This window comes from Rosa chinensis, chromosome 4 (assembly GCF_002994745.2).
Source record: "Rosa chinensis cultivar Old Blush chromosome 4, RchiOBHm-V2, whole genome shotgun sequence".
NCBI classification, from domain to species: domain Eukaryota; kingdom Viridiplantae; phylum Streptophyta; class Magnoliopsida; order Rosales; family Rosaceae; genus Rosa; species Rosa chinensis.
The window spans coordinates 22,745,871-22,771,041 of NC_037091.1; the positions used below are offsets into that span (position 1 = coordinate 22,745,871).

Sequence of the window (25,171 nt, forward strand, 5' to 3'; positions counted from 1 at the left end):
CAATTTTGGCGAGAGGAAGAGCAAGGATGACGACAGAGATAGGTAGAGAACGCGATTGCAAAGAGAAAGATGGGAGAGGTTCACGAAGCATCTTTCTTCTAATCACATCTGAAATGACAAATATGCCCTTAGACTAATTAATATAATTACAGTCATAACGCTCTGAGAAGAGAGTGGAGAATTTTAATTTTAATTTTTTGAAAATTGAGAGAGTGGAGATTAAAACATAAAGAAAAGTAAAAAAAAACACACACACACATCGACACTATACATATATAAAAATAAAAATAAAGTCGGATGGGACGTTGGGGATGGAGATACGAGTCGGATGGGACCTGTGCACCGCAGCGACGGCGCTCGATGGCGGAGATACAGTTGGGTCATCGTCTGCGCTTTGCGAATAGAAAAAACGGGTTGAGCGGCCCTTTGCTTCTAAACCCTTGGATCTGAATCAAGTATTTATATCCCACATTTAAATTTTAAACAACGGTTCAGATCAAGTGGACGACTCAGATTACATCAATAAATTTCTTTATCTTTAAATAATTTTCATAATTTTGAAATTTCAGAGAATCGTAATAAATAGCTTTAGTGTCCGAAAGATTTTCTGAAAATTCTCACAAATTCATCTCCTTCAGTATTTTATTATGGAGCCCATAAATTTTAAATTTCGCATCAACAAAAATTCAGAAAATATTTTCGAGGACAGAGACTATAGACTCAATTCCTATTAATTATTACTTTTTTTATAAATAACCATAATTAACGGTTGACTATCTCAGTCAAAGCCTAAATGATGACAGACATTGTTAATTATTTCATATGGTGCATATTAATAGCTTGAGTGTCCGAAAAATTTCCTGAAAATTCTCACAAATTCATCTCCTTGCGTATTTTATTATGGGGCCCATAAATTAGAGATTTTGCATCAACAAAAATTCAGAAAATATTTCCAAGGACAGAGACTATAGACTCAATTTCTAACAATTATTACTTTTTTTTATAAATAATAATAATTAACAGTTAACTATCTCAGCCAAGGCCTAAATGATGACAGACATGGCTAATTATTTCACACGGTGCATATTAATAGCTTGAGTGTCCGAAAAATTTCCTTAAAATTCTTACAGATTCATCTCCTTGAGTATTTTATTATGGAGTCCATAAATTCGTGATTTTGCATTAACAAAAATTCAGAAAATATTTCCGAGGATAGAGACTATAGACTCAATTTCTAATAATTATTACCTTTTTTCTTTATATAAATAAACATAATTAACAGTTGACTATCTCAGCCAAGGTCTAAATGATGACAGACATGGCTAATTATTTCACACGGTGCATATTACTATGTGCTGAATATATAAACAATGCCAAATCTCTTTTATCTCATTATCGATGTTTCAAATCGCACAAAGTCTCTACATGTCTACTAGTGTGGTCAAACTTTTTTAGTAGTTATATACAAACGTATATATTTCAAGATAAACAAAGTGAACGAATAAGAAATTTGCTAATTTGAACGTTGGATGTGATCACTATGGCATAGAATGGTTACGCTAAAAAATTTACCCTCTTTAGTATTCGTTTAGGCATTGATCCACATTTGTCAACTATATTCTGTTAAACTAAAATGCCCGTAACCAAAATTTTATTTAAGCACCATAGGTTTCTAGATTTTTTATTTTTTTATTTTTATTTTTAAAAAAAAAGATGTCGAGCAAGTAATGTAGTTATATTTTTTTTAATGATTAAATCAACAACATTTTATTTAAGTATGAACTTTATTAAAGTAAAAACAACAACCTACCATTCTCTCTCACCTCGAGAAACCCTAAAGGCCGCCTCCGGTTGCAATTTTATTCTCGTCCGGCGGCGCTCGGACGTCGGGGCTGGCCTCCGGCCTCACCGCTGTCATATGGTTTGCTGCCGGACGGGAGGGAGACATACTGTTCGTGGGGTTGTCGAAGGATTTTGCTTGGGTTTTGTCAGAGCGTTCGGCTGGGATGGTGGTGAAGGGGAGATTGTGCTTTACGGTCTGGTTGTCGATCCCCGATGCTGGGTTTTGTTGGATCGACGGTGCCATGGATTGATGGCGGAGGGTGGTTGCGATGCCTGGCTTAGGGATGGTTGTTCTGGGCTGATGCAGGTCGCGGCGGTGGCGTGGACTCGGGACGACTTAGATCACCGGGATGGTCGTTCTGTGCTAATGCAGGTTGCGGTGGTGGTGGTGGGGTGGATCGGGAAGAGGGGGGTCGGGCGATGTGGGTCGGACAGAACGTTGCCGGACGATGATGTACGACTGGAATGCGAGGGAAGGGGGACTGGATCGAACCAACATGACAGGCCTGGAGCAATTTCCCTTGGTAGACTACCCTATTGGGCCACGAACCTTTGGGCTGGGGTTCTGCCCTAATCCATTGCTATTTGGGCTAGGATTTAGGCTCTTGGCCCAAGCCTATGTTTTTAGTTTGATCTAAATTCAATAATGTTTTTGTATTAGGAACCTAGTCTCTAGCGCCTCCGGCGTAGTACCAAAGGAGGATCTCCGCTATCTCTACGATCTGAAATGTATAATGAGTGAGTCTATTTCTATGTACCACTGTGGGTACTACTACTACCTTCTTGTCTGTTTATGTCCTTAAATGACAACGAAAGGGTATGTAACGGCATATTCTAGCTTGTGATGAATATACTATTTCGCCCTGTGGGCTTGATTAAAAAAAAAAAAGTAAAAACAACAAACATAGAGTTGAGGTCGAAGCAACCCGACCTAGAGAGGGAAAATGATATTCAAAGTTAAAATAAAATGTCCATGAAATATTTTTACTTCATATTTTTGTAACTAATGTAGTTTGTTTATTTATGTGTTTCGAAGCCTAAGTATCGTAGATTATTAAAAAATAAAGATAAACACAAAAAAAAAAAAAAAAATTGAAAAACTAATTAAAGTAATTTGTCTATATATGTATTTTGCAGTCTTTTTAAAATATTGTAGTTATGAAAAAAAAAGTAAAAACACAAGAAATATAAAACAAAATGAAAACAAAAAAAGAAATTCAGACACTGTCGTGATTCGAACCAGCATAAGATAGTGCATGATTATGTCACTACTACAAAATATGCATCACACAACACCTATCAGACAAGAGATTAAAAATTGACCGTCGTCTGATAACGTGAATTCCATCCTACAACGCTATTAATGAAGTTCTGTTGTGGGAATACTACTAAATTAAGAACTTTTTCTTCAGAGTTCTATCACACAACACAATTATGCATGTTCCGTTATCTGAATGACACAAAATTTAGCGGCATATATCCCGCCATCACTGAGCTCAAAATTCCCACCCAAGACAAGTTCACCAATTTAATCACACAACACAATTATGCATGTTCTGTTGTGTGAATATTGCAAGATACAACAGTATTGCTATATCTGCTGTATGATTAGAGCTGGGCGCCAAATTTTGCTCCAAATTTCGACTAGGCGCCAATGTTGTAAAAAGTTGGCACCTTCTACTAGGTATATCTAGTGAATGATATAACAAATGGTACAACAGAATGTAGACATTCTGTTGTGTGAAGGCTCAAATCTATTTGAATTGCTCCCTCCAAACCGAGCTAGCCAGGCAGCCAAATTTCCCTCTCTACTTTGACATTATATACTCTTGTACGACAGTTGTTTCATTATCTGTTGTGTGATGAACTTAATTCTTCTATGACAAATTTATTGAAGTATTCAGGTCTTATTACCAAACCAAGCAAATATTCTCACCAGCCAAACCTACCAAGCAAACTGTCGAGAGAAAGAAAAAAAGAACCCACTATCAGAACTCTCCCTCTCGAAACTTTCTTTCCCCTCTCGATCACTATCACTCTATCAGAACTCTCCATCACTATCAAATCTTTCTATCCCGAGTCAGAACACTCTCAATCACTCTCAATCGTTCTCAAAACCTAGATAGCCGGTTTTCTAGCCCGAGTCAGAACACTCTCAATCGCTCTCCAAACCCAGATATCGGGTTTCTAGTCTGACTTCTGTTACCAAATTGCAGTCGAAGATCTCAAGAAAACAATCCAGACCCTCGCCGCCGACGTCCTCCCGGTCATCCTCAACTGCCTCTACGATGCCTTCGGCAAACCCAAACCCGCAGTCAAGAAACAGTCTTTGAGTCTACACCGATTTGACAACCACCCATCTCACCAAAGGCTCAAGGACGCCGACTCCGGCGTGGGGGAGGGTGTCGCTACGCCATTGGGTTAGTTTACTGGGTTTGTTTATTAAATTCGATCCCTCTATCAATTCTTTAATCTGAAATTTTGTTTACTGGGTTTGGTGATTATAGGGAAATCTCAAAGCTTTACATACAGAAGAGAGATTGGATTATAGAAACAAACGATTGACAAGTCTAGGCGACTCAATTTCTGTTTGTTTGAGTGTTTGATTTGTGGTATGCTTTCTTAGTTTTCAGCCCATTCTTTTCTTCTTGAGTGTTTGATTAAGTGTTTGATTAAGTGTCTCTGCGAGTTTTGGTCATTCTAGGCTACTTTCATTTTGGATTTTTTCCTAAAAGATTGACAATTGGATGGTGAAATGCTGATTTGGTTGAGTAGACGACTTTATACTTGATTAGTGATTTGAATGTCAAGTATGGGCACATTGATTATATAATTGTTGTTTGTTTTTACACTTGTGTCAGATTACTACTGAGAATATTTAGCTCAGAGACAGACAATAGCAATTAAGATGGGTGGATGTCAAATCTGAGTTTTGGTCATTCTAGGCTACTTTCATTTTGTAGTGATACAGACAATAGCAATTATCTGAGGTAATTGTTGGATTTTTTGAGGTTCTTTTTAGCTGCTTGATATTGTTTTCCATTTCTGGGTTTTTTATTTTGTGTTATTATAACAGTTTGCTTACGTCTACCAAAGAATAAAGGTGTGTTGTTCTTACGAAGATCTTTGATGTGCTTTTAGTGGTGAATGATATTGATTATCTATCGTGAAGACTATTAGTTATTGCTTTCATTATATGGATTTAAATTTGGTATTGAAAGTTATAATCTTTGAAAGGTACCGGTATTGAATATGCTTTGTTGGATTAGGCACTGAATTTATGCTGTAGACTTATTTGGACTGGAATAAGCCCAAGGCTTGATTAGTAAAGCTAATTGTTTGTAATGCTGTAGGACACCTTGACCATTTTAGAAAGTACTGAAATTGTGTTGTTGGGAGATTTCTTCGGATCGGAGTTAAGATCAGGAAAGGGTTAGAAAATGAAATTCTGACAATGCAGTTCTTAATTACAAGATATTTGTTGATGAATATTTGTCAACTTCATAGTAAATTATTAAACTTGTGCTAGATCCGTGAAAAATGGTAATAATGGTTGGATATAGTATTCCAATTATACATGCTTGCTTCCCATACGAAATTTTAAAGGCTTGTCCTTTATACAAATTGTAGTTTAAATGTTTAATTATAGTTCTTGGACTTAAAATCTTAACTACTTATATTGCTTGCTTGATTTGGGGTTATGTTGGGGGATTAATTTGTATGATAGAAAGAAGAGAGGGGTTTTTGGTTTATATGTAGCTATATATAGTTTTGAACATTGAATGATGTTTCACATTAGAGATAATACCTAGTACGTTCTCCTTCTCTTTTTCTTGAATATTGGATTATTATATGTTCTTTCTAGTATTTGTTCATTGCTCTTTTTATTTGTCATTTTCATGTTTGGTTTTAAGCTCTCTATTTCTTCATTTTCATGTTTGTTTGTGTAAAATTCCTTTTCCTCTGGACTATTTTGTTCATACTCTGAAGTCTGAATCAAGTGTCTGGTTTTCTTAATGGCTTTGATTCCTATAATTGTTCGTCATCTGCTACAGTACTTTCTATGTATGTTATGGCTTGTGTGCCCTGATAAGTGCTTCATGAATTGTCTCTATGTATTTCATGGTTATTGTTTTAAACATCATAACTTCTCCATTCATGAATATGAAAATGTTTTGGCCTACTGTACTTGTGGAAGTATATTCATTTCAAAGACCAAATATTGCTAGTTACTAATGCTTGGTACTTGCTACAGATTTAAGGTTTTACAATTTTGTACTTTGCTTTTTTGTTTTCCTTTCTGTTTTCCTTTTTGTTTTAGAGATAGAAACTTTGAGTCATGGTGTTTGTTTGTCTTTCAGCTTGATAGCTTTAAGGGTTTGAAGGTACATGCACTCCTATATAATGAATGTCTTTCTGTCACAGGGATTTCTTAATTGGAGGGTGTTTCGGACTATTAGAGAAGGTGTTGATTATTAGAGAAGGTGTTGACTATTGCTGCAGGTGAACATCAATGTTTTTGATTGATTTGTTTGGTTTAAATTTATTGGACTATTGTTGTATATAGCTTGTCTTAATCATCTGTTGTTACAGTTGCTTTAACATGTTGTGCTTCTAGTTTCATTACTATGATATAGTATGATCATTAATTCTAAGTGTATTGTTTGATGTGAAATAATTTTGTCTGCATCTCTTTCTTACTTTTGTAATTGTGCAGTGTGTTGGCCTGTTAAAACATAGTTAAGTCATGTAATATTGTATAATTGTTGCGAATCACTTGTTAATTATAATAGGAACTGTTCCGGAAGGTATGAGTAAAACTGGTTCTAGTACAAGGCTTATAATAGGTACAATTTGCTTTTGTGTTTTCTTGATATAGCATTGATTAAGCTTGTCTTCATGTTTGCTTTTTTGTTTGTGCGTAGTAAAGATGGATAGAACATGGATAGTTGCAGATAGGAGATCTCGTGATTATAAGTTAGGGGTGATTCAATTCTGTAAGTTTGCCTTGGATAATGCTAGAGACCCAAATCACATTAGCTGTCCTTGCACGAAGTGTGGAAATGTAGAATATTTTTCGATTTCGGTAATTAGGGACCATTTATTTGTAAATGGAATTGATGAGAGTTATGATAAATGGACTGATCATGGGGAGGCTGTCGTGGATTCAGGAACAGATGAAGATACCAATAGCATGGAAACAGATTCAGATCAATCTGATTCTGTGCAGTGTAATGAGGGGGCAGAATATGAAGTAGAATTAGGTAGTGACGTGGAGTTGGAAGATGATGAGGATGAAGGGCTTTCAAATGAGTGTAACGAGTTTAGACAGTTTGTTGATGATGGCAATAAACCGTTATACCCGGGTTGTGATAGGCACACAAAGCTGAATGTCCTTGTAAGACTTTACAACTTGAAAGCCAAGCATGGTATGAGTGATATCGCTTACTCTGATTGGTTGATTGCCTTTGCAGAGTTTCTTCCAGTAGGCAATGAGATACCTGCCTCTGTGTATGACGCAAAGAAGACCTTGAGTGCTCTAGGAATGGATTACACTAAAATTCATGCTTGCCCAAATGATTGTATTCTGTATAGAAAAGAGTATGTTGATGAAACTGAATGCCCTAGATGTGGTCTTTCAAGGTGGAAAATAGGTAAAAACTCGAAAGAGAGGGACGGTGTGCCTGCAAAGGTATTATGGTACTTTCCCCCTATTCCTAGGTTCAAAAAAATGTTTCAATCAAGTGAAACATGTAAGAGTTTGACTTGGCATGCTACTGATAGAAAACATGATGGCTTGATGCGTCATCCGGCAGATGCTGCTTCGTGGAAGTTAGTAGATGAAAAATGGCCGGACTTTGGTTCTGACCCTAGAAACCTTAGACTTGCATTGTCATCTGATGGGTTCAATCCCCATAGTTCATTAAGTAGCAAGTACAGTTGTTGGCCGGTAATTCTTGTGACCTACAATCTGCCTCCATGGTTAATAATGAAGAGGAAACATATGATGTTAACATTATTGATATCCGGGCCAAAACAACCAGGAAATGACATCGATGTCTACTTGGAACCTCTAATAGATGACTTAAAAATGTTGTGGGAAGGAGTTAGGGGAGTTTATGATGCAAGACAAAGTGAATACTTTACTCTTAGGGGTTTACTATTTTGGACAATAAATGATTTTCCAGCTTATGGTAACCTTTCTGGGAGTATTGTTAAGGGGTATAATGCATGCCCTATTTGCCTTGAAAAAACCGAACCTACAAGGCTAGTTAATGGAGGGAAAATGGCCTACATTGGGCATCGAAGATTTTTGGGCAGAAACCATCCGTATCGAAAGCAAAAGGCTACCTTCAACAACTTCCCTGAGCATTCACCTCCTCCTGTGCCTTTGACTGGTGAAGAGGTATTGTGTAGGGTAGAGGAGGAAGTTTTGAAGTGGCCTTTTGGAAAGAAATATCCTCAACCTCCGTATAAGGGTGCCGAGGATGAAAATAGGCCTTGTTGGAAGAAAAAGTCTATATTTTTTGAACTTGAATATTGGAAATTTCTACCGGTTCGGCATTGCCTTGATGTGATGCATATCGAAAAAAATGTATGTGATAGCCTAATAGGGACCTTGCTAAATATTCCTGGAAAAACAAAGGATGGGGTGAAAACTCGGTTGGATTTAGTGGAACTGGGTATTAGATTAGGACTGCAGCCTAATTTTGAAGGTCCCAAAAAACACCGCTTGCCATTGGCAAGCTGGAACTTAACTCTAGATGAAAAAAGATGTATGTGTGGGTCTTTTTTTAATATGAAGGTTCCTGAAGACTATTCTTCCAACATATCAAATCTGGTTTCCATGGATGATTTAAGGCTTAGTGGACTTAAATCCCATGATTGTCATGCTTTAATGCAGCAACTCCTCCCTATTGCCATCCGAGGTGTGCTTGAAAAGCTGGTGAGAATTGCTGTGATCAGGTTATGCCTGTTTTTCAACGAAATCTGCAGCAAGACTATCGATGTGTCAAGGCTGCCAAAAATCCAAAGCGATCTTGTTGAAACATTGTGTGAGCTGGAAAAGTACTTTCCCCCATCCTTTTTTGACATAATGGTTCATCTAACGGTCCACCTAGTTAGAGAGGTGGAGTTATGTGGACCAGTTTTCTTTCGATGGATGTATCCATTCGAGAGGTATATGAAGGTGTGTAAAGGATATGTTCGCAATAGAAATCGGCCGGAAGGTTGTATTGCCGAGTGTTACATTGCGGAAGAGGCGGTTGAATTTATAGCAGAAACTTTTTTCAATGATAATACTGTTGGCATCCCAGCTGCCCCAAACAGAGAAGACAAGCCGACCTCAGGAGCTACGGTTGTTAGTGTCTATGGCAAGTTGTTTGACCAAGCTCATCTCTGTGTGCTTCAAAACACAGATGAAATCAGAAGCTACTTTAGGTAATTTACTGCCCCTCTATCTAATATTATGATTTATGTTAAAATTTTAAGTAAAGTGGACACTATATTCACTAACTATACCCTGTTTGTTCGTTGTTGCAGTGAACACATGGAATATTTGAAGAATGAGTTTCCAAGATTCGGAAATAATAAAAAGTGGCTTACGGACAAGCAAAACAAAACATTTGCTGATTGGTTGAAAGACAGGGTAAATGTTTTCAGTAGTTCAATCAGCTTTACCTTAAATCACCCTTTTTTTTTGTTTTTACATTACCTCATATAAATTGCTAATTATAAGACATTAACTGTTATGTTGCTAATTATGCAGGTTGCTGGTCAACTCAGTGAACCAGGTTGTGACATCCCCGAGATTGTGAGGTGGCTTGCAGATAAACCAAGCAATGAAATTCCAAAGTTTAGTGGTTACAAAATAAGGGGAGTTCAGTATAACACAAAGGCTCGTGATGATCTTCGATCGACACAAAACAGTGGTGTATACTTGCTTGCTGAGACACCACAAGTTGCAAGTGCTAGGGATAAAAGGCTAGTTACTAATGACATGAGCTTCTATGGGGTGATCAATGAAATATTGGAGCTCGACTATGAAAAATTTAGGATCCCCATATTTAAGTGTGATTGGGCAGAGAATGGAAGGGGTGTTCAAGTAGATGATCTTGGATTTACACTGGTGAATTTGAATAGGAAGGGTCACCTAAATGACACTTTTGTTTTGGGAAGATTTGTTGAGCAGATCTTCTATGTTGAAGACCCTGTTGATCCATTGTGGTCAGTTGTTATTAGAATCCCAACAAGAGATTACTATGACTTTGAAACTGATGATGAGATTGGTAACATTTTAATTGATCACCATCCCGTCGCTGCTGCGATGCCATCTATTGACTTCTCTGGTCACTTAGCTGATGAGGAAGAAATGGGCTACCTGCGAGTTGGAAAAGAAGATATAGTTGTCGATGGATAATATGGCAGTTGCTTTTATTATAGTGCTGTTTTATTTATTTATTTCGTAATGAATTCTGATCTGTGTTTAAACTTCATTGAATGAAACTTAAGCTTCATATATTATAGTGCATGTTGCTTAGCAGATCTTGTACTTGCTTTACCTTTCTTGAATATGGTGTGTGCCTTAAATAACTCTGTCCAGGTATATTTGTGTTTTTTTTATGATCATTGGTAATTGATGAATTGCTTTTGTTATAAGTCCCTAATGTGCTTCATGTTTGTGCAGAAAATGGCGCCATCTAAATCTGCCCCATTACCAAGCAAGTCCAAGGATAAGACATTGAAACCAAAGAAGACAAAGACAAAGTCCAAGTTAGGGGACTTTTCATCATCAAGATCCTCTGAAGCATCTATTTCGAAGAAGAGGAAATCTAAGAAGAAGAAGGATGATCAAGAGACGGGGGGATTAAAACTTCTGAAGCGGCATTGTGTCACAATGTCTCGTATTTCAAAGCGCTAAAGCTTAAGACAAAAGAAAATAGTTCTCTTTAACAGAAAAGGGACTCCATGTGGGAAAGTGGCAAAGGAAATGCAATCGTACATCGGTGTGTTAGCTCGCAGAAAGATACCATTAATAAGGAAAACATGGAGAGAAGTGACACCCGAGGAGAAGGAGAAAATATGGCAACGTGTGCAGGTATATAGTGTTGGATATGTGATGTTTATGCGGTGCTTATTAAAATTGGTCTCTCCGTATGCGTAAGACCAGTCGGTGATTCATTATATATTGAAGGAAGAGCTGAAACTTATAGGGACTTTTGTTGTATGCTTTGTGTAAACAGGTGCCATTTGTGCTTGGTCCTGAAAACAGAAAAATGGTAATTGAATCTGCTGCATCAAAATGGAGGGAGTTCAAGTCTCGACTCACTACAAATTACATTATCCCTTTCTTGGATGACCCAGAATCCTTAAAGTATCCTCCAGATGATTACAGATTTATTAATGCAGATCATTGGACTGCATTTGTGGCCGAACGGACAAACGAAAAGTTTCTGGTATGTTTTACATTATAGTTGTTACAGCCTAATTTTGTAATGGATGAATATAAAAAGATATTTAGTTAAGTTCATTTGTTTTGCAGGAAATGCGTAAGACCCAACAATTGCGGCGCCGCAAGAACAAATATCAGCATCGAATGTCCCGTAAGGGATATGCTGGGTTGGAGGATGAGCTGGTTAGTTAACAATATTTCTCCCAAGTTAGGTACTTGATTATTTTGAGCTTCGATTGTTATTAACTATTCTTTTTGGTAGTCTGAATCAATGGAGGAGGAAGAAATTGATAGAGCAACACTATGGATTAAAGCACGTCAGACCAAGCAGGGGACCTTTAAGGATGAAGAGACAAAGCAGTGCGCTGAAAAATTGTGAGTGCAATCAAGATTCAGATCAATGCCTATATGTAATGTTATGTTGCTGAGCCGCTTAAGTTCTATACTATAAATGTGTCAGGTTACCTTGAAGGAGAAGGTTGCTATTGGAGAACTAAACACTAGCGGAAGTGATGATGTATTGACGTTGGCTTTGGGGACTCCTGAGCATCCTGGAAGAGTGAGAGGCGTGGGAGGTTATGTGAACCCCTCCATTTACTTCCACTTCCCTAAACGTAGAAAGGAGAGCATCCAAGAGGCGGTGAAAGTGAGTGTGCAGAAAATTCTACAAGAGCAAAAAGAGAAGATCATTGAAGAGGCCAAGGAGCAGATTTTACAAGAGCACAAAGAGAAGATCATTGAAAATGCTAAGGAGCAGATAATTGCAGAAGAAAGGGCATTTTGGATTGCTAAATTTGCAGAGCTAGAAGCAAAGGTAGATGGAAGGCGTAGTGGGACAAGCGACAAAAGTAATCTGCATGGTTCTGTGGGTAGTTGTTCACAAACCGATATTCCCGGTGTTGGTGAAGTGAGATGTGATGTGATGGAAGAAACAGCGACTCGTTTTGATGGGAAATCAGTTCAAAAAGTCCTAGCTGCATTGGAAGAAAAGCTGGTGCTTAAAAAGGTTTCCAAGAAGAAGGAGAAGGATGCCAAATCTGTCCCCATTAACCACAAACATAATGACCAGGGCAAGTTGGCTGAGGTGGTAGATAATGCAAAACTGGAAGAAGATCAAGCTCAGGTGCATGATGACCCTATAGGGTATATAGATTTGACAACAAAGCAAGAAAAATCAAAGGTATATATGTTGGTATATGAAACTAGTGCAAAGTAGTATAGTTATATATGACTTGGAAATTATGAATGAATATATGGTGTGAGTTGTTTGTTATAACCGAGTGTATTGTTGTTTGTTTCAGGTTATGGGAGTTGAGATTGATGCCAAGTTGGCATTAGGGTCAATTGACCATATTGTAGCTCTAGCTACTGTTATGGAATGCGATGACTCCTCTCAAACTTGTCATGGTTATCCACTAGGGGATAATAATGTGCGAGTTTCAGTCTATTGTGTTATAGATGAGAAAGCCTTAGTTCCATTTCCTATGGCCGATGAAATACTAACTGTTAGGCAAGCCATGGGGAGCTGGGTAGCATGGCCAAAAGAGCTGGTCATAATGTCACATGACAAGGTAATTTCTCATTATAATTGATAACAAATAGGTTTCATTTTTGAACCCTATTTGCTTAATTGTGTAGCTATAAAGATTTGAAAATCTTACATCAGTTGAGTTCAATTTGTTGTAGAAATTTACCAAGGATAAAGCTGAGAAGAGGAAGAGAAAAAAATTGGTACTGGAAGAAGACGAAAATGCTAAGGTACTAATTAGCTTAAAGTCTTTAGCACCTTCCTTGCCAGCTCCATTGAAGATACTTTGCAATTGGGGTGAAGAGGCATTTAAAGATGGGCGTGCTATCACGTTCGAAATGGAGTCTGAAGTATTTGGGTATCAACGAAAGACGTTTATACTAGGATCAGATGTTGAAAGAATTGCTAGCATGAGGGAAGTTACTGGAAACTGCATAGTGGTATACCAGAGGTAAATAGAAACTGATGTTTATATTCTTTGTAATATACGCTATTTCCTTACATGTATAGATGTGAATTTCTTGTTGCTCAATTCAAACTTGGTATATTGGAATGTTAGGTACCTTCTTGATTTATTGACTCGATATAAAATGCTGGATATGGTTGCTTTTGTTGACCCTTCAATGATCGGTGCAATCCGGTATGGGGATGGTCATGCCCAGTCCCAGCATATCAAGGATAGGCTTTTAACTGCAAAACCAAACCAGATTTTCTTGCTGCCTTATAACGCAGAGTAAGTGATTCATTAAGGTTCTTTGTTATATACGTAAAACTTTGCATTTGTGTGTAAGTATTGATAAACATGGGTGGAGAACACAAATCTGATTATTTCATTATATGTAGTAATCATTGGATGCTTACTGTTGTGAATCCGGAGGAAAACACTGTCTATTTCATGGATCCGTTGAAGAGGCGGTTACCCACTGGAGAATGGAGATCAATTGTTGATACGTAAGTCATAGCTAGTCTCCATATATATATAGTACCTGCTTATTTCAAATTCATGTTTATAGTCTCCAAAATTTATTTATACTTGAACCAATATATACATCACTGTTTGCATGGTGTTGGGAAAAATCATGTGTGCAAGTGATAATGTGCTTGTTTTTTTCTTTAGTGCCATTGCTATGTATAATGCACACAGAGGCAAGAAAGGCAGGAGTTCAGTTTTGTGGAAGAATTTAGCGGTAAGTATGTTTGAGCTAGGTTGGAATTGAATTACCTTTTAAACTATTGCAGATTTTGATTATGTTCTTTTGTTGTTAAATGTATCTGCCTTGCTTAGGGTATTCCTCCACAACCTAGCTCTACGGAGTGTGGCTACTTCGTGATGAGATACATGCGAGATATAATTGAAGATAAGGATCTATCGTTTGTTCGTAAGGTACGCGCTAGGAATGAGCTGTATATATATATATATATATATACTTGTGTTACTAAAGTTGATATTCTCTATTTGTTTGAATGATCTGTATGGTAATGTTGGGTTGTTAACTTAAAACGGTTTCAGTGGGAGAGGAGAAGCAACTACATGTATAGCCAAGAGGACATTGATGTAATCCGGAATGAGTGGGCAAAATTTGTTGTCAAGTCATATATGTAGGAGCCATCAAGTAATTGGTTGAAGGAGATCGAGGGCAGTTTGTTCAGTTATATATATATATGCTGATACATATATATTCACATGCAGCATATGTGCATGTTTTGGAACTTACATGTTGTATCAGCTTTTGCTTTCTTTCAATGTAATTAGCTTTTGCTTTCTTTCAATGTAATTAGCTACAATGCTTTCTGTGGTTTTATGGAATGGATGGATATATATATATATATATATATATATATATATATATATATATATATGAATGCTACCTCTTTTGGTACATTAGATTGTTGAATTAGAGTATTTGAATGCCTCAATCTTATATATTGTGCATTATTTTTGTGGAAATATTTCAGGTAAAGAATTGAAAATAATCAGACAACAGTCAATTACATTACGTTGTATGAATACGTATATATCGTTAATCACACAACAAATCAATTTTAATCACACAACGGTACCAACCAAATTTTGTTGTCTCATTAAAACTCACACAACAGAACGAATACATATCTGTTGTCCAATTAAAACTCACACAACAGAACGAATACATATCCGTTGTCCAATGTTAAATCACATAACGGTATAGAAATAAGATGTTGTATGACTTGTGAAGCACATACAACAATTACTTATGATACCTGTTGTGTGAAGGAACAACCAACAACAGTCGCCATATTTTTCTGTTGTGTGATAAGTTAACCAACAACAGTGTGTACTTACTACTGTTGTCTGAGTGTTATGTTTCTGTTGTGTGAGAAGTTAACCAACAACAACGTGTACTTAATTCTGTTGTCTGATCACCATCGAAAATGCGCCGCATCCAGTTTCTGGCATTGGCATGCGCAGAACTGGTGCAACGGTTATAAGCAATGCGTTGTGTCTATGATATTCAGATAACGGTGTTTCACCGTTGTGTGAGTGTACTCATCACACAACATCGAGATAGACGACAGACATGGTGCACATCACACAACAGATTTCCACCGTTGTGTGATGCAGTTTTTGTAGTAGTGTGTGCTTCTACCACTGTACCAATTACAATTGGTGAGAAATTAACCATTGGATGTGATGATTGATCGTGATTTTACATGCATATGGTAAAAATCTTAGCCATATTCATTCTCTATTTTTTTTTTTTTTTGAGGGAAAAGGAATCAGGTTCCAATATATTACGACGTCACTGCGTCAAGCTAGAGGGTTTCAAGAAACCACTCATAGTACAAGTATGATAAGCTATTTCTATACACCTAAATAGATGCACAAAAATGTCTATAACTTAACCCTACAAGAATGTCGAAAATAGTATAGGTAAGTAGGGATCGTTCCCGCAAGAGATTGTAGTCTAATCACTAATCTAAAGACTCAAAACAAAATAAACCTAAACTGTCCAGTTATAAAGATCTGACTGGCAGACGATTCTAAACTATTCTAAATGTCACGAAAATTTACAGACAGACTCTAGACATGATAAACTAACTACTGACAAAGTTTGATAATTTTTGAAGGTGTTTTGGTTGACGAACTAATTAAATAAAAACGAAACACTAAATGACTCCGAAAATAAAAAAACTTGATTCAGGGTTTTGAAAAACAAAGATAAAACAAGTTAGAGAAATTGCATCCACCACCAATCAATATAGTAAACTAATCATGTTCAACCTAATTTCATTTATTTATGGATGAAGATGCTCAAGTTAACCCAACGCCTGAATTAACCTATTGTTCTTCCTTACTTGTATGTTAGGTGAGAGACGCTCTACACCTAACCTATTTTCTAAAATGCAACCTAGGTTGACGCAACTCTAGATCTAACACATAAAAATCATTAAGATTAAGAAAAACGAGACATCACAAGACATCATGAGTACGACGCGTCTCAATTAATCTAGGAACCTAATCACTCGCCTTATAGACGATTTACTACTCTAGAACTCTCAACGGAACCCTCGAAACAAGGCACAGGCAATGATCATTCTTAGCAATAGAATCCTAAACATGCAATCTAAGTTGCGCACCAAAGAAAACATGCAAAGGAATCATCAATGTGAAGACAGAAATTAGATTCTCATCCAATAGATAAACAAAACTAATTGAAAGTCATAATAAGTTTACAATCATGATTTGGGGCTTCAAGCAGCCTCCTAACTAATAAAAAATAGTTCGTTCAACATAGAAGAAAACAAAACAAAGAAGGGGAGGAAGAGAGAGGAGAGAAGAGAAGACCAGAGCTGCTGCAGATTGATCTCCTTTTATATCCTTAGAGGTGATTGCCTTCATCTTTCTGTTGTGTAGGAAATCCAAAACCTAAAAGAATTAGGGTTCACGTGGTTAGGTGGAGTTTTCCTATTGGCTCTTGAACTTAATGACTTATTCCAACCATTCACATCGCCCATTAAGTCAGAATATGATGCACAAACTCGTCCTCGGGCTTTTCGGTGTGATTTGGGCTTCAAAACATAACTTCCCGTTCAACCTCAGATTCACGCGCAGCCTGACCTTCTTGTACTAAATCGGCCATAACTTCTTCTAGAAAAATGATATTGATGAGCCGTAAAAAGAACTGGAAACTAGACATCTGGAGCTTTCCATCAATATAAAGATCAACATCTGGTTCATTGTGAGCTAGTCTCAGTGATCTGTTGAAGTTGATTGATCTGCACAGGCAGATTTGCCGAATTTGCCTTTCAATCCCTCTTTTACTTCTTTTCTCCTTCTTTGCACAAAATACCTATAAAACAAGTAAACAAAGTAGATAACGAGAAAATATACTAAACTAACAAAGAAAGTATAGAGATTAACGTTATTAATATCGTATAATTATGCTCCTATCAAAGTACAAGCACAATACAGACTGCGAAAAGCAGCCAAAATCTCCTAATGAAACTGCAAAAAGCAGCCAAATTATTACTAACCAAACAAGAAAAGAAAAGCAACAAGTAAAACACCCAACACCTACCAAACCCTCAATCAAAGCCACTGATATAACAAGCATTGACGCCTAAGACCCTTATGGTGTACATCGCCACTCATCAAATCAGCATACAGCAATGATCAAGGGCAACAAGGGGATGAGTCGAGCCATGCTCAATTATTCAAAGCAAGAAAAGGGAAAAGATACCACTCTCCCAAAAGCCTAAAACAGGCCTGATCCAAAAAGAAAAGGAAATAAGAGAAAGGGCTGCCTAGCTAGACCACAAGGAGCGGCCCAGGCAGGCCGAGGCCCAACATTGGCCAAAGCCCAACTCTTACCCCTCTCCTTCCCAGACCCGGCCACCCCAGGCTTCGAGAGAGCAGTCTCTAATCACCAGTCTGGCTGCCGACCGTGGACCTCCACCCTGGCCATGGTCAAGCCTGGACCCCGACCAGTACCCTGACCTAGATCAACCGAGCCGGACACACACTGGTCGCTGCCTCCTCTCCGCTAATAACAAACCCACAGATCACCGATCAAAACACCGCACAAAAGCATAGAGCCCTGATGCAACCCCTGCCGCCGAGAAGGATCACTCCGCTCCCTTCGGTCTGCAACCTCAACCACCGCAGCCTAAACCGCCACCGATCGGAGCCGTCTCAAGCTTTCCTATCGAAACACCGATCTAGAAACAACTCCGCCGACGAAATCAGAGGACTGCAGCGCCACTCCTTCCCCTCGCCGTTGTTGTCCCGTCGCCGCCTGGTCTGGGGACCGTGAGATCGCCGCCGCCAGCTATCGAAACCCTAGGTTTCGCAAGCGAGGTCGCTCTGAAATCTCCGGAGGCCTCCTTAGAATTGATAATTATACAACGCTTGCTCATATTCATTCTCTATTTGATCTCGATCCAACCTACTATACTCTTTTTTTTTTTTTTAGAACATACCTACTATTCATTAATTTATACCCTTGTATTAATTCATTAGAATTTTTAACAAGCAATTTAGTTCATATGAGCTCCTCGGTTGAAAATTTGTACAATAATAGTTGAAGCTTGGATATTAAAGCTTGTGGTCATAAACTTTTTAAAAATTGTTTTCTCAATGTTTTGTTAATATTTTAGAAAAAAAAAAATATTTCGTAAAAAACCGTAATTAACGGTTGACTATCTCAATCATGGCCTAAATGATGACAAACAAGGTTAATTGTTTCGCACGGTGCATATTACTATGCATGTGCTGAATATATAAACAATGCCAAATCTCTTTTATGTCATTATCAATGTTTCAAATCGCACAAAATCTCTACATGCCTACTAGTGTGGTCAAACTTTTTTAGTACTTATATACAAAAGTATATCTTCCAAGATAAACAACGTGAATGGAAAAGAAATTTGCTAATTTGACAGTTGGATGTGATCACTATGGTATAAAATGGCTACGGTAAAAAATTTACCCTCTTCAGTATTCGTTTAGATATCAATCCAAATTTGTCAACTATATTCCATTAAACTAAAATGCCCGTAACCAAAATTTTATTTAAGCACCATAGGTTTCTAAAGAAGGATTTTTTTTTTTTTTTTTTTAAGAAGAGGACGAGCAAGTAATGCAATTATATAATTTTTTTTTTAATGATTGAAACAATAACATTTTATTTAAGTATATTCTTTATTAAAGAAAAAACAACAAACATAGAGTTTGAGGTCGAAGCAGCCTGAACTTAGAGAGGGAAAATGATATTCAAAGTTAAATAAAATGTCCGTGAAATATTTTTACTTCATATTTTTGTAATTAATGTAGTTTGTTTATTTATGTATTTCGAAGTCTAAGTATCTATGGTTTATTAAAAAAAAAAAAAAGATAAACACAAAACAAAATTAAAAAACTAATTAATGTAGTTTGTTTATATATTTTGAGGTCTTTTTAAAATATTGTAATTATGAAAAAAGAAGAAAGAAAAAAGAAGGTGAAAACGCAAGAAATATAAAATAAAATGAAAACAAAAAAAGAAGTCTCTGACGTTGTCGAAGTTCGAACCCACATGATGATTATGTGCATCTACCGCTGTACCAATTACAGTTGACGAGAAATATTGCTTTCTTTCTGTATATAAGGCAGCTCTCTGATTATCAGATTCCACGATGCCCATAAATACCCAGGAACTTTTCCTCTCTTCTTCGACGACTTCCTTCAACTTGAAGGTCCATGGGACAAGTTAAGAGTTGCTCCGATCTGAATATCAGTGGGATTGAATTGCGATTGTTGTCATTGTCGCCTTGACCGCCGCCGGCTCCGACTAAGTCTGTGGCCCATGATAGCAATCCCGCCATAATTCACTCTCTCTGTGAATTTGCAGTGTTGGGGTTTTGAAATTGAAACCAGAAAGAGAGCAATTCGTCCATTCCCAAAACCTCAAATATAATGATATCACCGGTCGACTGTTCTACTCCCTCTCTGTTGGTTTAATTAGTCGTCGACGGTCGACCCACTGTTCTACTCCCTCTCTCTCTCTTTGTTGGTTTCAAGCCAAAACTTACCATAGTTTTTACTCTTTTGATAAATTTTACCTTCTTGACTTTTTTTTTTTTTAATTCAATCTCAACAAAGTTAACATCTATTAGTAAAAAGTTTGCATGTGTAGACGGCTCAGATTACATAGATAACCGAGCCTGCAAATGAATGGCTGTGATTATTTTTTGATATTAAAATATTCGTCAGTACAAGTGCACTGTCGGTGCATAGAATTCTCTTCCTAGACTTTCTAATTTCTTAGGCTGTTGCAGCACGAATTCTCCACCTCGGATCTGGCGAGGATAACCCGCGCAAACATAAAGAAAGAGATACTCTTGGCTTGTAAGATGACGGATGTGGTACTGGTGAAGGGTTCTTTGACGGTCATGTCAGTTATGCTCAGAAAGTATAATTATAAAGGAATAAGTTGGAAATGGATGGGTTTATCATTGTGGCAGAGTGGATTCTAGAGTTTCCCTAGAATAGTTTGATTGTAACTTACCGGAGGCAAAACATAAAAATTCTTTATATAAAGAACTTTGAGGGAGTAAACCCTGGCCATGTGAATCTAGAGGCTTGAGGCGAAGAATTAGCCTCACATAATATCCAAACAAATTTTTTTTTTTTTTTGTAGATAACTACAAAATAATGTGTTTGAATAAAATTAGCTATAGACTTAATAACCAAAAGAAGTATATATTATATTTTTGAATAGATATAAATTTCTATAGTATAAAAAATTTAAAGATAATTTTTATTTATTTTTTTTTTTATGGTCGGTGTTATAATTTAGTGAAAAATAAATAGTCTGATTTAAACTAAAAACAGGCTCGCAAGGTTCAAACTTTGTTAATTGGATCTATAAACAAAGCAATTAATAGTATTACAGCTACACTGTCACAGAATTTTATATATATATATATATATAAATATATATATATATATATATAGACACACACACACACATAGAGAGAGAGAGAGATGACCTCCTTAAACTTGAAATTGGAAGATGTTTTTATTTTTATCATGTAGTTTAATAATTAAAACCACTCATAATCTAGTTCTATATACACATAGCTAGGAATTCTAATTATCCAAATCGGAAAATACTTAACCATTTGATTAGCACAACGTTCGTTCTAATTTTATCTAATTGACTATATTTTTTAAACAAATTTCAATGACCAAAGGATTATGATTTAGTTGATTTTTTGTAAACACAATTCTTACATAGGAATATAAAGGATCAATGGCTGAAATCGTTGAATTAGGTCGTATACTAGTGAAAATTAGTAAATATCCTCAAGTTTAAAAGTAAGGAGATTCTCTCTAAAATGAGCCTCTGTGTGTGTGTGTGTGTGTAGTTAATTTGAAATTAGGTCCATTAAATTGGAGGCCATAAGCCTAGAGCCGTCCCTAAGTACGTAAACCCTAATGTGGTTGACAGCCTTGGAGAGCCAACGATGTTTAACAGGCTCTCCTATTATTTAGTCATGAGGGTTGTCAAGTCCTGTACTTGGTGTACGTGAATTTTAAGCATCTGAAGTCGAATTTGGTATGTGAGTGTTACAAATCATAATGTAAATAAGCTCTTTCTTTTAGGCTCTTCATCTATGCTTGTCTAACTCTTTTTGGGCTCGACAAACTCTTGGACTTCTCTGCAAAAGATACTTAGAGATGGATGGGTGAGCAAAACCATGCTCTCCCAGAGAGTAGACTATGTAATATGCTAGTGAAGTCATGCAATTCTACACATATCCTAAAAACAATATATAATATCCCAAATACCATCACATCACATCATCCCTTCTTATTAGTTATCCTTCAATTTATCGATACTCACAAGTACCTATTGACAATTCCCACCCTATACCTCAGTGTGACAGATGGTTAACTCGGCATAACCACTACTACAAAAAGTAATCACACAAGACCAATCAGATAACGGAATATAACTTGATTGTTGTGTGTTTGAGTGAACTCTATTGTGCAACGGTGTTAGTGATGTTCTGTTGTCTGAATGTCAGCAAAGTGATAACTTTTTTCTCAGAGCTACATTGCACAACACAATTAAGCATTGTCCGTTGTCTGAGTCTTACAAAATTTAGCCGCAGATTTCCCCCCACTTTGGAATCTTAATTGCCTCTTAAAACACTGAAATTTGGGCTAGTAGGTACAACGGTATAGCTATTTCCATTGTATAATTGAAAACTGGGAGCCAAATTTTGAGGAAGCTCGCTTGAATGTCTTCGTTAAAGATAAGGCTAAGATTGGAAAGAATGAAATAATGAAGCTTTAGTAAACCATTGGATCTAATTATATCTACGTGTCACCATCTCCTTTAAAGATTAGGTAGCTCAGGTGAGAACTTAGCTTAGCTCAGGAGAGGATCCTCTCCCTATATTTAGTGGTAAGGAACAACCAACAAAAATTTCTATATTTTTTTGTTGTATGAGAAGTTAACCGACAACAGTTTGGTATTACTTTCATTGTCTGAGTGTCATTTTTCTATTGTATGAGAAGTTAACCAATAATAGCTTGGTATTTACTTCTGTTGTCTGAGTGCTATTGAAACAAAAATTGAATGCGGCGCATCCAATTTCTAGCATTGGCATGCATAAAATTGGCACAACGGTTATAACTTAACCGTCAACTCTATAATCATCACACAACGATGTTTTATCGTTATTGGAGTATGCTCATCACACAACACCGAGATAGACGACAGACATGTCCTAAATCTGACAACGGATTTTCACCATTGTCTGATGCAATTTGTGTAGTAGTGAACTAATCAAGAAGTTCCACTACACCACAAAATAAAACACACGACTAGCCTAATTCATTGTCTGATTTGGACGAACACAGTTGTTTATCGGAGCGTTGTTTGTTAAAAATTTGGACAACGGTGGTGCACCTTTGTATGATATACAAACACTTGATATCTTTTTGTTATCAACGTTGTGCCTTCTCTCAGCAGATGCCAGGCACAGCTGCCACACAACATGGCAAGTGCATCCTTCGTACATTAGAACTTGCTTCCAAGCTGTTGTTGGAAAACCTAGTCAGAGAATCTTTTTTTTTAATTTCACTATCTTCTGATTTCTTCTCACACTTCAGTTAGAGAGTATGGTTGTTCTCTGACTTAGTTTTGAACAACGTAGTTCAGTTTTTATAGTTGTGTGATTGTAAATGAGACAACAGTTTTTGTAAAACTATTGTGTGATATATAAGTATGCATTGTGTGGATACCTAAATTTTGTGTATTCAAACAACGTTGGATTGCCATTATATAAAATATGTAGTATGATCATTTTCATTTCCTGGATTATGTGCAATTCTAATTAGAAATAAATAATAGTACTAATCCATATTAGAAAGAAATCTAAATGCAATTGATCAATTGAAGTACTCTAATCCATACATTAAAGTATCAAATATACTATAAATGTAGTATTTCTCAGCCATCCATACTTAGGATACAAGAATGATGTTGAGAACAATATTACTAAAAGCTGAACAACTACTCTTCCTTCAACCTCTTGTTCACTTCATCCAAGCTTGCAACATCCTTGTAGTACTTACAATAATGAAGTCAATACTGGGCTTATTGAAAATGCTCCCTCATTGGGCAAGAAGCCAATTTGCAGACTAATCACAAGAGCTATTCAAAATAAAACAACGTATGGATCACAAAAACTAGTCTACAAGTTATCTTATCATTGAAAGTAACCTAAAAGTGATCAATAAGTTCTTAGGAAAACCCCACATGTTGATATTTTTCCACAAGACAACACTAAATGCATTTCGTGCAACAAAACAGCACATTGTACAATTTCTACATATGACTGACCAAGTGGCCATCCATTTCTTTTAGAGCAGTGCTGGCTTCAGTTTCAGATGTATATAAACTTCATAAACCCATATCATTTGGATTTCCCACTCACATGATCACATATAACTTTAACTATGGAATATGACAACACAGTTCACAAGTAAATAGATGGCTAGTGACAAGAAAATAAAGACCTAAAATGTAGTTGGCAGCCTCCTACAATTACCTTCAATTATTTCACCATGCTTTCCAATAGCATCCTTAAGAACAGGTTACAAACCCTGCATGTTACAAACAACTCTGGTTAAATTGTAACTAAATCAAAACCAAGAAACCATGAAAGCAAAGAAAAGTTCAGGGTCCCTAATACGTATCTTTCAAAGCTTACATTTTCTCAAGTGATATATGGTCCAATCACTAAATGTCAAGTACTTCAATAGCAAGCACTCCATACCTAATGTCAAGTACGTAAACTAACTTTCAAATCAAAGTACTTCTCCTATTCAAAGAAAGCAACTTAACAATTTACCAAACACATAATTGATTGAACTTCTCAACTGTCAGGACCCACCCCGGAATTACCCTCCTAACTCCAAGATGGACCTGCGGGGCCCACTTTTCGAGAAAATTCGACAGAACTTCCCCTAAAAGTGGACAACCCTAAACCTGCTGAAAACACTTCTAAGTAATATAAATTTCAATGCTTGAAGCCACCCTGCTTCCTAGCAACAATTCGCAAATTTCCGAGTACTAACATCGTACTACATAAACATAACCACTTATATAAATTACAACCCAGCAAATCAAATCTTTCAACTTCCTCCAATATTATACAACTCCCATACACTCATAATTATACAAATGTATAAATCCAATGTTTTAAGGTAATCAGAGCAATCTAGAGAACACACTCGAAATATAATACATAAAGTAGGTTAATAAATAACCTACTGAGGATAGAAGGTAAAGATGGTGCTAGCCTCCACTCCTAAGCCGGTCAGCAATGCTGCGATCTGGGCAATTGAAACCAAAGGGCCCAGGGGAAAGTACATAAAAACATTAGCGTGAGTGGACAAAATAAATAAGCATAACGGAAGAAGAGTTTATACTTTCCCACAGATTTAAATTTAAACAATCTCGATGCATGCAACGCTTATAAAACGTATTTCTTTAAATTCAAAAACACATGTAAAACATACCAGCCCCGCTGGTTAAAAGAAATCGGACTAGCCCCGCTAGTCAAGTAGTGATAAAATACGGGGAAGAAATTTCACCATACGAAAGAAGGGAGCCTCCCAGGCTTGGGTCGGAGTGTCCCACACTCTGGAGCATCCCATGCTCTGCTCTTACTCACCCACAAACACATAGTAAGCAGGGAGGAGTACTAATAGGCTAGCTAGCAATAAAATAAAGCGACCCAGGTATGGTGGGTAAAAACTATTAAAATCCAATAAATCTATAAGGCTTCCCCATGTCCCACGAATAAAGAAA

The 25,171-nt window shown here is 36.8% G+C and overlaps 1 protein-coding gene and 1 long non-coding RNA gene across 2 annotated transcripts in view; both read left to right on the top strand.

The window, feature by feature from the left end:
• Positions 1-4,363: 4,363 nt before the first annotated feature.
• LOC121052458 lies at positions 4,364-11,291 on the top strand. The gene is made up of 4 exons (XR_005809108.1): positions 4,364-4,454; positions 6,268-6,345; positions 10,529-10,939; positions 11,085-11,291. It is a non-coding gene; the product is annotated as an uncharacterized LOC121052458 (long non-coding RNA).
• A 95-nt stretch (positions 11,292-11,386) lies between these two features.
• Positions 11,387-25,171, top strand: part of LOC112199005 — a 29,767-nt gene continuing 15,982 nt past the window's right edge. The window contains exons 1-9 of the mRNA XM_040518690.1: positions 11,387-11,476; positions 11,754-12,473; positions 12,595-12,864; positions 12,980-13,272; positions 13,381-13,554; positions 13,665-13,772; positions 13,939-14,008; positions 14,107-14,205; positions 14,332-14,411. Of these exons, the coding sequence (XP_040374624.1) occupies positions 11,387-11,476; positions 11,754-12,473; positions 12,595-12,864; positions 12,980-13,272; positions 13,381-13,554; positions 13,665-13,772; positions 13,939-14,008; positions 14,107-14,205; positions 14,332-14,411 (1,904 nt within the window). The remainder of the gene's footprint in view (positions 11,477-11,753; positions 12,474-12,594; positions 12,865-12,979; positions 13,273-13,380; positions 13,555-13,664; positions 13,773-13,938; positions 14,009-14,106; positions 14,206-14,331; positions 14,412-25,171) is intronic.